At 39.4% G+C, this 13,502-nt stretch overlaps 1 protein-coding gene across 1 annotated transcript in view; it reads left to right on the top strand.

Moving 5' to 3' along the window:
* Positions 1–13,502, top strand: part of LOC130705642 (ATP-binding cassette sub-family C member 4-like) — a 193,929-nt gene that overhangs the window by 42,962 nt on the left and 137,465 nt on the right. The window contains 1 exon segment of the mRNA XM_057533225.1: positions 10,435–10,590. Coding sequence (XP_057389208.1) covers positions 10,435–10,590 — 156 coding nt within the window.

Genomic DNA, 13,502 nt, shown 5'->3' with positions numbered 1-13,502 from the left:
TCTCTTGTTGTGGAGCACGGGCTCTAGGCGTGGGGGCTTCAGTAGTTGTGGCTCTTGGGCTCTAGAGCACAGGCTCAGTAGTTGTGGCGCATGGGCTTAGTTGCTCTGTGGCATGTGGGATCTTCTTGGACCAGGGCTCAAATCCGTGCCCCCTGCCTTGGCAGGTGGATTCTTAACCACTGTGCCACCAGGGAAGTCCCTGTCAATTAGTTTTTGCTAAAGGTCATTCCTTTTAAAGCTACATAGACTCATGGCAATGCTCAAAGCAAAAACTGTGCCTGATACACTGTACCGAGGATTATTTTCTATAGCCAGTAAAATAGATTTTAAAAATTCTCTTCCTGTAGCCTACTGGCTAGGGGCCCTGGGATTCAATCCAACCAAAACACACACATCCTATCCAGTGGTGCAGTGTGAGTTCGTTAGCCTTTTCCCTCACAGAATGTTCAAAGAAATTGTTCATGGTTATTTCTTTGTGAAGTTTTTGATTGGATTAATATAAATTGAATTTAAACTGTCCAATGGCAATTTTTTTTTATTAAAAATAAAACAAATCCTAAACTCCTGGGGAACAGAACCAGTAGCTTATATTTCTCTCTCTATTGCACAGCACTTACCTAGCTCAGTGCCTGGTACAAATAAGAGCTCTGTAAGTTCATTTGTTGGATGAATGAATTTACTTATTCATGAATAAATTCTTTATTCATGAATGAACTTATTTATTCACTCATTACTTTTCTTCCTTTCCTTGCATTTTATCTCCCATTTTCTTTATTCTTTGGACTCAGTAATACTTTTCATATCATTTTCAATAAGAGAGCTGAATAAATGCATATTGACCTGACTTGAAAAGAGTAATGGAAACAGACAGAAAAATCTTTAGCAATTGGACCCAAAACCTCCCAGTGAGTTGCAAATTAATCCAGTGAAATATTCCGGATGTTTTGGATGAGGGAATTCTATCCCAGACAGGTCACACTCTCTTACTAACCTTGGGTCTGGTTGAAGGAAGATTCCTCTAATCCAAAACATCCTGCGATTTTAATTTAATTACAAAACAACATGTTGTGCAAGTGAAGTTGAACTTCAGGATGACATAGCAGAAAGTTCCTGCTTTGATAATGAAAACAGATGCCATCTAGAGCAATAAAAATGACTGCACCAGGCCAAGCGGTCAGAGACAGGTCCAAACAAGCTGGAATGGCTTTTATTTAATGTGATGTTAGGAGCAATATAATTCTGTGTCATTTGGGGTTAAACTTTAATTTCACAGTTTTTAAATATAAAACTACATTTGCTGTTTGCACACCAAGTAGACTGTCTAGCCATCTTTACTCTTTTTCCTTACTTCTCGAAACACAACTTATTTTTAGGTTCTGCCAACTCTTCTTTCTGACCTCTTACATCTGTCTGTTTGTTGTCCCCATAAAGATTCCAACTCTTTCCAACCTATGCTCTCCTATCCTGTCCCACTTTGCTCTAAGGAACTCCAAGAAGCAAAGGCAAAGCCCCTGCTCAAGAACATTTGAATATCCATCCACCCATCCATTCAACATCCATTAAGCATCTTCTGTGTGTAAGGCATTTTGCTTGGTTTGTGAGGGCAGATCAAAGAAAACCAAGTTATTGTTTCCATTCTTCAAGAGAGATTTAAACTTGAAGGGAAGATTGAAGCAGAAGGAGGAACAGGAGAAAGATGGAGTTGATACACATAAATATAAGACACGTAGAGGCCCTACCAGGTCGTAAATAGGTCCCAAACCAAACTCATCATGTTCCCCCACAAACCACTTCCTTTTCCAGCCTTCCTCGTGTGGTCATGGCCTCACAGCTGCTCCTCTGTCTTCAGGTAGCATTTTATTGTACCCATCTCACGTCCACCTCTATTGTTGTCATTTATGCATTTGCCCACTTCTTGAGGAGGACTCTACCTTAAACCTGGAATCTGATGGCAGATCCGATTCCTAGTCACCTCCTCATCTCTGGAGATGACTCCATTTTCCAGAGGGAAGGACACTTCTCAAGGCCTTGACTTATGCTAAAAACCACTTTACTTTTTTCCTTCACCATTGATCCCCATTTATTCTCATCTCCAAATTATTTGGCTTTTCTTGTTGTGGGGTTGAATCTCCAGAATTCCACCTAAGTGTTCCTTCCACTCTCCCACACTGTGCCTCAGCACCATCAGCAGGACTGTTTTCCTGACCTAGTATAGTAATGGCTTCTGAAGCCCAGGGTTCCCTTGGGGGATCTGCATTATTCTAGGGAAAAAGGAACTTTGAAATGAAACAACTTAAGCTTCCTAAACCAAATTCCTGAAGGCTACTCTGCTTTTTAAATCAAAACTAACTATTCCTATCACAATGCAAATGCTTAAACTCTGTGTGCTCCTGTGAGATACAGAACAGCAGAAACTGCTCTTTAAAGAGCACTTTGCATGCAGTATTTAAGCTCTATTACTAGGTCAGCCTTTTTTTTTTCCTCTCTACATCCTTGTAAAATGTTTACAAGCTTCCCAACATTTTCACACAGTCCAGAATACACCCAGACACCATTTATCCAAGCCTAGGATTCCTTGTGGGTTGGGGGAGGAAGCAAGGGATAGGGATGAAGATAAGATGAAGAGATGTTAATAAAATGATCACCACTGACGGGAAAAGCTGTGAAAGATGCTGGAAGGGCAAGAGAGGCTGCAGAATATCTCTTCAGTGGAATGCCGGGTTATGATCTTTACAAGGTTGTTTTATCCTATAGAGTTGAACACCTTTGTTTTTCACTAGGCTATTTTACAACTCTGTTAAGGTAGAAGTTAACTTGTAGAAAACTAATAGTGATACAAATGATTCCTGTTCACAGCAGTGCAAACGATCCTGCTCATGGCAACTGAAAGGAATTTTGTCAGGGAGAGACTATAAAAACCAGTTGTAAAAGAGGCATGTACCACAATGTTCATTGCAGCTCTATTTACAATAGCCAGGACATGGAAGCAACCTAAGTGTCCATCAACAGATGAATGGATAAAGAAGATGTGGCACATATATACAATGGAATATTACTCAGCCATAAAGAGAAACGAAACTGAGTTATTTGTAGTGAGGTGGATGGACCTAGAGTCTGTCATACAGAGTGAAGTAAGTCAGAAGGAGAAAAACAAATACCGTATGCTAACACATATGTATGGAATCTAAAAAAAAAAAAAAAAAAAGGTCATGAAGAACCTAGGGGCAGGACGGGAATAAAAACGCAGACCTACTAGAGAATGGACTTGAGGACATGGAGAGGGGAAGGGTAAGCTGTGACAAAGTGAGAGAGTGGCATGGACATATATACACTACCAAATGTAAAACCGATAGCTAGTAGGAAGCAGCCGCATAGCACAGGGAGATCAGCTCAGTGCTTTGTGACCACCTAGAGGGGTGGGATAGGGAGGGTGGGAGGGAGAGAGATGCAAGAGGGAAGAGATTTGGGGATATATGTATATGTATAGCTGATTCACTTTGTTATAAAGCAGAAACTAACACACCATTGTAAAGCAATTATACTCCAATAAAGATACTAAAAAAAACAAAAAACAAAAACCAGTTGTAATATCTTACTGATTCCATCGTGAATTAATAATAGTTAATAATAAATAAGTCACAGATTAATGATGACCATTTATTATTTGCATGAGAGTCATGATTTTACCTTTTTAAAAATTACCTTCTTAAAAAAAATTACCCTCTAATGATGCATCACTGGGTTGCTTTCAGATTACAATCCTTATTGTCACTTCTGCTTATTTTATTCATTCAGCCTGTAAGGAGAAGTGTCTAAGTCTATTAACACCGTAATTGATTTTCTTTGATCATTCTTTGAATATTTTTCATAAGTAAATAACTTTCATAAAGGCAAAGGCTTTGGTGTCAAAGGAAACTAAGAGGCCCAGAATGAGTAGTCGGTAGCACCGAGGGCTGGAGATGGTTCTGTCACATGCTCCCCTTTTGCACAGGTGGTTGGGAGACACTCAGGGGATGGAAGGAAGGGAAAAGGAATCAGGGCCTGGTGACCGCTTGACAGAGGAGGGCTCTTTTAGGCCAGAACACACTACAGTGTTTGAGGCATTAAGTGCTCAGAAAAGCAGATGAAAAAATTAAATGGTGGTCAAGTACCACTTTATTCTAAATAGAAGCTAAGTGTTAGCTAGAAAAAAAGAGGGGAAGAATTTATGAAGGGATGGGATATGGAAGCAACCAGAAATGGGGAAAAGATAAGCAACTCTAAGGATTCTGTGATGCTACAGTTCAGAGCTTTTAGCAGTTCAGTTCCTGCCAAGTATTTATCTGATTGGAAGGAAAAAGACCATCTATGGGTTCAGGGATACAAAAGAGAAATACCTAATTTATGCTTGTTCCACTGATCAGAGATTATAAGCTGCTTGCGCAGGACTGAGGCCTCCACAACCTGTTTGTTTGGCTGGTTGGCGTTTCTGAAATGTTTTGAAAGTAAATACTTTTGGACAGGGTGTGCCCTCTGATGACAGGCCCCCTTCTCTCTGCAAGAGACCATAAGGCCTCCCTCAGTTGTTTTACCCACGGAAATATTTGAGTTTGCACCCTCAACTAATAATTACATCTTTAAGCAGTTTTTGAAACCATTTACACAGATTTAATGATGTGACATTATTTATAGCATTTAGCCAGAGCCAAAGTAAGTTCAAGCTCTGCCTCTATATGAACAAAATCACCCTTTGGCAAGTTCCCAAAATATAGGCAGAGGACTTGCCTTGCAAAATCCTCTTTTTTGGCAACACCCGGCCAGTGCTGTCTTCTCTTCGTGTCATTTATGTGTTTACTTTAAATGCACAACTGCTAAAGTTGTCCAAATAAATTTCATTCTATGCCCAGTTATTCTTCAGTTTTCCAGGTTATTCAAGCAGCAAGTCTAGTCCTTAAACAAGAATATTAGTCCCTTTAACTTGTGATTATGAAGTCCTCTAGCCTGACATCAATCTATCTAAGAGGCAGACGTAACAGTCCCAAGACAGACCCATGATTTACACCGCCTTGGATGTTGTTCATCATGATGAATACTTCCATGGCCCAGGCACTAAATACTTCATAGGTATTATTTTTTTAAAATTCTCATCTTATGGTGTTAGAATCCTAATTTCAGATATGAATAAAAGCTAAAAGAATTCTGAGGCTTAAAATTTAAATCATTGAGCTACTATAACACAGCTACTGTTAAATCTAAGTCTAAAGCACTTGCCCTAAATCTCCAAGCCATTCAAAGGCCCTTTAATTATGGTACCACAAAAATACTCATGCCCATCTAGCAGTTGAATAATTATGCCTGTAGCAAAGAAGGAATACACACACCTACACTTTAAAAGTTTACGCTATGTACTCCTCTTAGATCTTAGATAAATCATTTACGCTGTCATTGTTCATGATCAAGGTAGATTCAAGAAGACTCTTTCCAGGGACTTCCCTGGTGGTCCAGTGGTTAAGAATCTGCCTTCCAATGTAGGGGATGCAAGTTCAATCCCTGGCCGGGGAACTAAGATCCCACATGCTGCAGGGCAACTAAGCCTGCACACTGCAGCTACTGAGCCTGCGTGCCACAACTACTGAGCCCGAGTGTGGCAACTAGAGAGAAGCCCAAACGCCGCAACGAAGATCCCACTGCCACAACTATGATCCTATGCAGCCAAAAAAAAACAAAACAAAAACAAAAAAAGAAGACTTTTTCCAATAGATTCAAGAGAACATTTTTTCCCCAGTAGCACCCTTTAAATTTACTTTCTAGCCCTCGGTTGTTTCTTCACTATTGTTTGTCATCTGCTATGTTTAGAGACTTTCCAGAACAGGTGTTCTCAACCAGGGGTCCGTGAACTTGGATTTTGTTGAATGCTTTTCCCACACCTACTGAGACTGATCATGTGATCATCCTTGCGTCCCTGAGATAAATCCCATTTAGTCATGTGTATAATTCTTTTTATTATTTTACTATTTTTTATTGTGGTAAAATATATATGACATAAAATTTGCCATGTTTAAGTGTATTATTCTTTTTACATGTTGCTGGGTTTGATTTGCTTGTATTTTGTTGAGAAATTCTGTGTACATTGAATGTGAATATTGGTCTGTAGTTTTCTTTCTTGTGTGATGTCTTTGTCTGGTTTTGATATCAGAGCAATATTGACCTCATAAAATGGGTTTTTATTTTATTTTATTTTTTTAATATCTTTATTGGAGTATAATTGCTTTACAATGTTGTGTTAGTGGGTTTTTAAAATTTTATTGAAGTATAGTTGATTTACAATGTGTTAATTTCTACTTTACAGCAAAGTGACTCAGTTATACACATATATATTCTTTTTCATATTCTTTTCCATTATGGTTTATCACAGGATATTGAATATAGTTTCCTGTGCTATACAGTAAGGCCTTGTAGTTTATCTATTCTATATATAATAGTTTGCATCTGCTAATCCCAAACTCCTAATACTTCCCCTCCACCCCCTCCCCTTGGCAACCACAAGTCTGTTCTCATGTCTGTGAGTCTGTTTCTGTTTTGTAGATATGTTCATTTGTGTCATATTTTAGATTCCACATGTAAGTGATATCATATGGTATTTGTCTTTTTCTTTCTGACTTACTTCACTTTATATGATAATCTCTAGGTCCATCCATGTTGCTGCAAGTGGCATTATAAAATGGGTTCTAAAGTGTTTCCTCTCTGGGAATTCCATGGCGGTCCAGTGGTTAGGGCTCTGTGCTTCCACTGCAGGGGGCACAGGTTCGATCCCTGGTTGGGGAACAAAGATCCCACACGCTGCCGTGTGGCAAAAAAAAAAAAAAAAAGTATAGAAGTGTTTCCTCTCTTCTGTACTTTGGAAGAGTTTGTCTGACATGTAGGATGGAGTTTGATTATGGTGGGGTTTGTTTGTCAAAGTAGGGGGCACCTGCATTTTATCACAATGTGATGAGGAAATATTGACTCATATATAGAAAATGCATTTCAATAAAATTTAAAAAATCACTACAAGTAAATATGACAAAATAAACGAGTGCCCTCCTCATGAGATAGAGGAAGGGGTTAAAAATCATATAGTTTAGGAGGCAAATGAAAATATATTTGCAACAGACAAAAAAGGAATAGGTTTTGATTGGTACCTTAAAAATATGTCAATGGAAAAGTAAGCATTTAAAAAAAACATGTACTTGTAAAAAATTTATAATGGAAATAATATATAAAAGTAGAGAAAATAGTATAATCAACCACCATGTTCTTATCTTCTATTCTTCAACAATTACCAACACATGACAACTTTTGTTTTTTTCTATACCCACTCTACTCCTCACCCTTACTCCTACCTCTGCTGAATTATTATTGTTTTTAATTCTTTTTTTTAAAAATTAATTAATTAATTTATTTTTATTTTTGGCTGTGTTGGGTCTTCATTTCTGTGCGAGGGCTTTCTCTAGTTGCGGCAAGTGGAGGCCACTCTTCTTCGCGGTGCGCGGGCCTCTCACTGTCGCAGCCTCTCTTGTTGCAGAGCACAGGCTCCAGACGCGCAGGATCAGTAGTTGTGGCTCACGGGCCCAGTTGTTCCACGGCATGTGGGATCTTCCCAGACCAGGGCTCGAACCCGTGTCCCCTGCATTGGCAGGCAGATTCTCAACCACTGCGCCACCAGGGAAGCCCTATATGAATATTTGCTGTTATATTAGTTTGGTCCCCAGAAACTAAGCTCTAGGACAAGAATTTGAATGCAGTAGATTATTTTGGAAGTCGTCCCAGGAAACGCTGGTAATGGAGGGGGGAAGTGAGACAAGAAAGGGAATGAAGGCAGCAAAGGTTACATTATCAAGCATTTCCCCAGGATGGGCTACTGGAGCATAATCCTGCTGGGTAACTTTAGGAGACGGTGTGGAACACAAGCCTCATGGTTAACTTCTCTGAGGAGTGAGTGAGTTGGGGTATTTATACTCCTGTCTGTCTGTTGACTGAAGGCTGCTGGGGGAGGAGAGCAGAGAGAGACATTAAATTCCCTGGCACTCTGGGCCTGCCTTGAACTTGAGCAGAGCTGGCTGTGGTGGCAGACAAAGCCCTCAGGCAGAGTTGCAGGAAGTCAGGCTGGTGTGAAATGGAAGGGGGCAGGGCTTATGGGCAGGCACTGGCAACTCTCACCCATGTTATTAAACACTGGCTATAGAACAGTCTACAGTGTGGAGGAGTGCCTTCTCAAGGGTTGTACTCCTGCAGTTATTTCTTTTTCTACTTCTTTTCTGTTCCTCCTCACAGCAAAATTTCTCACAGGAGTTGTGTATAACCACTGTCTCCACACCTTCACACACTGTTCTCTGCTCAACACAGTTTTATAGGGTTTCTCTGTCTCTGTCTGTCTTTAAAATACTGCTTTTTCTAAGTCAAAAACCTCCACTTTGCCAAATCCAGTTGTTACTCTTCTGTCTTCAGAAGCATAGGTTCCAGCTTTTCCTGCGCTTCTGTGACTGCACATTTTCTCCCACCTCAAGTCTCCTTGGGTGGGTCTCTACCTGTAAATGTTGGAGGGCCTCAGGGCTCCATCTCTGGTTTCTCTCTCCCTCTCTCTCTTTTTGGTTTGTTCCTATACATCTTATTTCTTTAATGAAAATTCATAAATAACTCTAGGAAAATGTCAACACTTTATATAGTCTGTTTTGGATATATGTACATTTGAAAAATAAAATTGGGGGTATTTTTAACGTTCTTGAAATATTTCATATTAAAAGAAGAAGGGAAATTTACTAATCATTTAGGAACACTTACAAAGCCATTAGCAAACCAAAACACCTTCTGATAACATTCACTTCTCCAGCTGTCATTCTTCAGGCAATTTCAGTCTCACAGAAGACAACTGAGACCAAGAGGCATCTAAGTTGCCAAAATTGTGTGTCCAAACTCATCATTATTATTCCTAGCAGAGACCCTCAGATCCTTACTTTAAAGCCTATTAAATCTTACTTAACAAGCCAGTCTAAAAATAGTAAAAAGTAAAATATTATTAGAAAAGGAAAGAGAAGAAAAATATATAAAAAACAGACATGAAAGTTTTAAAAGATAAATGGTTGCTATTAAATGTATATAAGTAAATCCATAACCCCCTATACCTGTGTTTCATTAGGCCCTAAGGGTATCATACCAAATGGCACAATACTACTTGCTGGTAATGATACCAAATAATTAATAATGTTTGTCATCATATTCTGCATACTCTAAGAATGGAGGGACATCAACAACACATTTTAGAAAAATGCCCATCAAAAAAGTCAATATTTTTGGGACTTCCCTGGTGGCGCAGTGGTTAAGAATCCGCATGCCAATGCAGGGGACACAGGTTTGGGCCCTGGTCTGGGAGGATCCCACATGCCGCAAAGCTACTGAGCCTGCGAGCCACAACTACTGAAGCCCGCGCGCCTAGAGCCTGTGCTCCGCAACAAGAGAAGCCACCTCAATGAGAAGAGTACAACAACAAAGAGTAGCCCCCGCTCTCCGCAACTAGAGAAAGCCCTCACGCAGCAACGAAGACCCAACACAGCCAAAAATAAATAAAAGATAAAATTCCAAAAAAAAAAAGTCAATATTTTTTGTTTTAATACTGAAACATAATGGACTTCATTTCTGTTGTCCATATTATAATAGAAGCCTTCACTCAAAGGTGTGACTCTAAGGATGGGAATTGCACACACAGTATAAGTTGTAAGCTCTGTGAGGGTAGGAAACATCCATTTCATTTAGATGCAATTTGCTAATTTTATACCCATAGCTTCCCTGAGAGTGCAGTTGAAAGTAGACTGTCTAGAAGGAGTGAAGGGAAGTCCCTTTTCAGAAAACAAAAAAGAATTCTAGAGTTCTTTATGTTCGGGAAGAGCATTTCAGCTTTTTAACCCCTGAATGTCATATAATATATCTATGATTATCCAAAACAGAGATTTAACATTAATATAATGCAATGCAAATTAATTTTATAAATGTATTTCTTACCTCAAATTCTATTTCTCTTAGTTTAACTGAAGTCCCATTTAATAAACAGAAAAAAATTTTAATGAAGAAAAAATGGACCTGCTGATGGTAATTTGCAAGGGATGGAAAGGAGGTTAATGATGATCGCTTTGGTAGTGTTATACATTATTTTTAAAAAATTGACAGGAGATAGGCTAAGTCTGGCCTTCTAATTTTCCTGATTGAGTTGGAGAAAGGTGTATCTCTATCGGATGATGTATAAGCCTGTGAAATTCTCTAAGGGATCAATGGGACAATTTATTAATATGAATCTCAGTCTCTAACTTAAAAAAAATCTCTCTATGTCCTCTCTTATAACACTTCACCTTTTGGATATATAATCTTCATCAATATCTTATTAGCATTTCATAGATTTTTCTTTTTTCTTTCTTTTTTTTGTAGTGGCAAGTACGGAGATTTCCCGTATCTGCCCTGTCCCCGCACTCCATAGCCTCCCCACTACCAGCATTCCTCCACCAGAGTGATGCTTCTGCTACAACTGATGAATCTACACTGACACATCATAGCCACCTGAAGTCCACAGGTTTTTTTAAAAAAGTATTTTATTTATTTATTTATTTATTGGCTGCATCAGGTCTTAGTTGCGGCATGTGGGATCTTTCCTTGCGGTGCGTGCTTTCTTGTTGCGGCATGCGGGCTTCTCTCTAGCTGTGGCACGTGGACTCAAGGGTGCACGGGCTGTGTAGTTTGCGGCGCATGGACTCTTTTGTTGAGGCGCGCGAGCTCAGTAGCAGTGGCGTGCGAGCTCAGTAGTAGTGGCGTGCGGGCTTAGTTTCCCCACGGCAAGCGGGATCTTAGTTCCCCAACCAGTGATCGAACCCTCGTCCCCTGCATTGCAAGGTGGATTCTTTACCACTGGACCACCAGGGAAGTCCCCCGGAGTCCATAGCTTACGTTAGCGTTCACTCTTGGTGTTGTGCATTCTATGGTTTTGGACAAATGTATAATGACATTTCCATCACTATGGTATCATACAGAGTATTTTCATTGTCCAAAAATCCTCTGTGCTCCACCAGTTCATCCCTCACTCCCACCTCCACCCTCTGGCAGCCACTGATCTTTTTATTGTCTCCATAGTTTTGCCTTTCTGTCATATAGTTAGAATCATAAAGTATGCAGCCTTTTCAGACTGGCTTCCTTCACTTAGTTATAAGCATTTAATTTTCCTTCATGTTGTTTCATGTCTTGGTAGCTCATTTCTTTTTAGTGCTGAATAATACTCCACTGTCTGGATGAACCAGTTTATTTATCCATTCACCTACTGAAGGATGTCTTGGTTACTTCCAGGTTTTGGCAGTTATGAATAAAGCTTCCATAGATTCAAAAAAATTCCTTTCCTTCAAAATTAAGCATATAATCAACGAGTTTACTTCCAATATGCATCCAAACCAGACTGAAGAGTTACCTCCTTTGTTCTACTTCATACTCTCTCCATCTTTGCAGTAATTGCATTATTACTATTAGCATACTAATTTTTCCATCTTCTATTCATTTATTTTAAAGAATGTAGGAAAATGTAATAAAACACCAAAATGGATCTACAAACAAGTGCCATTATAATACAGACATGGTTGTTTTATGGAAACTGAACCAGTTGACTGATAGACAGAGATGGATGGCAATGCTTGATAGTCAGTTGCTGGATGAAAGTCTAAATTTGAAATAAGAAAAGCGGTTTGAAGGGCAGCAGAGTAAAGGTTGCAGTCCTATAGGACACACAGATGTGTGCTAGAGATAGCCTGCCTGGCAATTTTGATTAATGAGTAAAGACTTAAGTTGACTGACTATTGAAAAATGATAAATGACACATACATACACACTAGTTGGTGAAAGGTGTGGAAACTTTGGTCTCAATTTAGAGAGAGTGGCATCTCTGACAGGATACAGGCAAGCTGTACTACATAGTTTGATTCTGAACTTTGCATGGACACATGACACGGCGTTAAATGTATCCTTACAGATCAGCTCATTGTGAAGAGCTGGCACCTCAGGCTTTCTGACCAAAACTACTAGATTTGGGTCAAAGGCCAGCTGCTCTTTCCCAATTGCTTCTTATCCAAAGCTACCGCCTTATTGTGGGTCCTCCATCGGTAGACTGTGGTCAGCAGTAAAATACTGTCACCACACAAAATCCAAAGAAACCCACTGCAGGCAGTAAAAAAGCTACCACCTTATCTTGGTTCCTCTGTGTGGTAGACAGTGGTCAGTAGTAAAATGCCATCACCAGGCAGAATCCAGCAAAACCCACTGCAAAGTAAAAAGAAGAATAATATCCTTAGCTACCAAAGCTCAGGCATAGTCAAATGTTAGGAATCCAGAAAGAACCTACAGTTGAGTCAATAAAAGGTATTAACCATCAGTGCAGTAAACACGGTTCAATGCACAAGTCAAGGAGCTGGCTGATCCTCAGTCCACAGGTGAGGTGACATACAACATGTGGTTGCCATGAAAGAGAAATGAAGGAATGGGAATGGCAGGCAGAGTCTAACAGCCTGTTTGCTAAAATCCTCACTTCTCTGTTGCTTTCGTCACTACACTCTCAGGATACAGCTTTTGAAAGTTCTTCCATTCTGGCCACTGTCCAAAGCTTTCAATACCGTTTTATCTGTTCCTCTTGCAGAACTATTCCCTTCGTCCTTCTTTGATGCTCTTCCTTACTTTATGTAGGTCTTTGTTTCTGACATTATTTTCCTTCTCAATGCAGAACTGCTTTTAACATTTTTTGCAAAGCAAGTCTACCGGCAACAAAGTCCCTCAATTTTTGTTTGTCTGAAAAAAATATTTCTCCTTCAGTTTTGAAAGATCATTTCACAAGGTACAGAATTCTAGGTTGGTGATTTTTTTTTTTCTCTCAACACTTAAAAATTTTCACTCCACTCTCTTCTTGTTTGCATGATTTCTGAAGAGAAGTTGAATGCAATTCTTATCTTTATTCCTTTATAGCCAAAGTGTTTTTCTTTAATTTGAAAATAGTATACCTAGTTGTAGGGGTTGTTTTTTTTTTTTTGACATTAATTCTGATTGGTGTTCTCTGAGCTTCCTGGACCTGTGGTTTGGCGTTTGACATTAATTGGGGGAAATTTTCAGTCATTATTGTTTTAAACATTTCTTTTATCCCTTTCTCTCTTTCTTCTCCTTCTGGAATTCTCATTACGCAGATGTGGAATCTTTTGTATCTGCTCCTCAGTCCCTGGATATTCTGGTTTTTCTAGCCTTCGTTCTCTTTGCTTTTTGGTTTTTGTGGATTCTATTGATATATCCTGTAGCTCAGCAACTCCTCCCTCAGCTGTGGCCAGTCTGCTAATAAGCCCATCAGAGGCATTCTTCATTTCGGTTACAGCGCTTTTTATCTCTAGCATTTCTGTTTGGTTCTTTCTAAGGATTTCCATCTCTCCGCTTACACTGCTCATCTGTTTTTGCATGCTGTCTACTTTATCCATTAGAGCCCT

Source organism: Balaenoptera acutorostrata, chromosome 18 (assembly GCF_949987535.1).
Source record: "Balaenoptera acutorostrata chromosome 18, mBalAcu1.1, whole genome shotgun sequence".
In the NCBI taxonomy this organism is placed as follows: domain Eukaryota; kingdom Metazoa; phylum Chordata; class Mammalia; order Artiodactyla; family Balaenopteridae; genus Balaenoptera; species Balaenoptera acutorostrata.
Note: the sequence above shows the minus strand (reverse complement) of the source record. Positions and strands in the feature narration are given on the sequence as shown.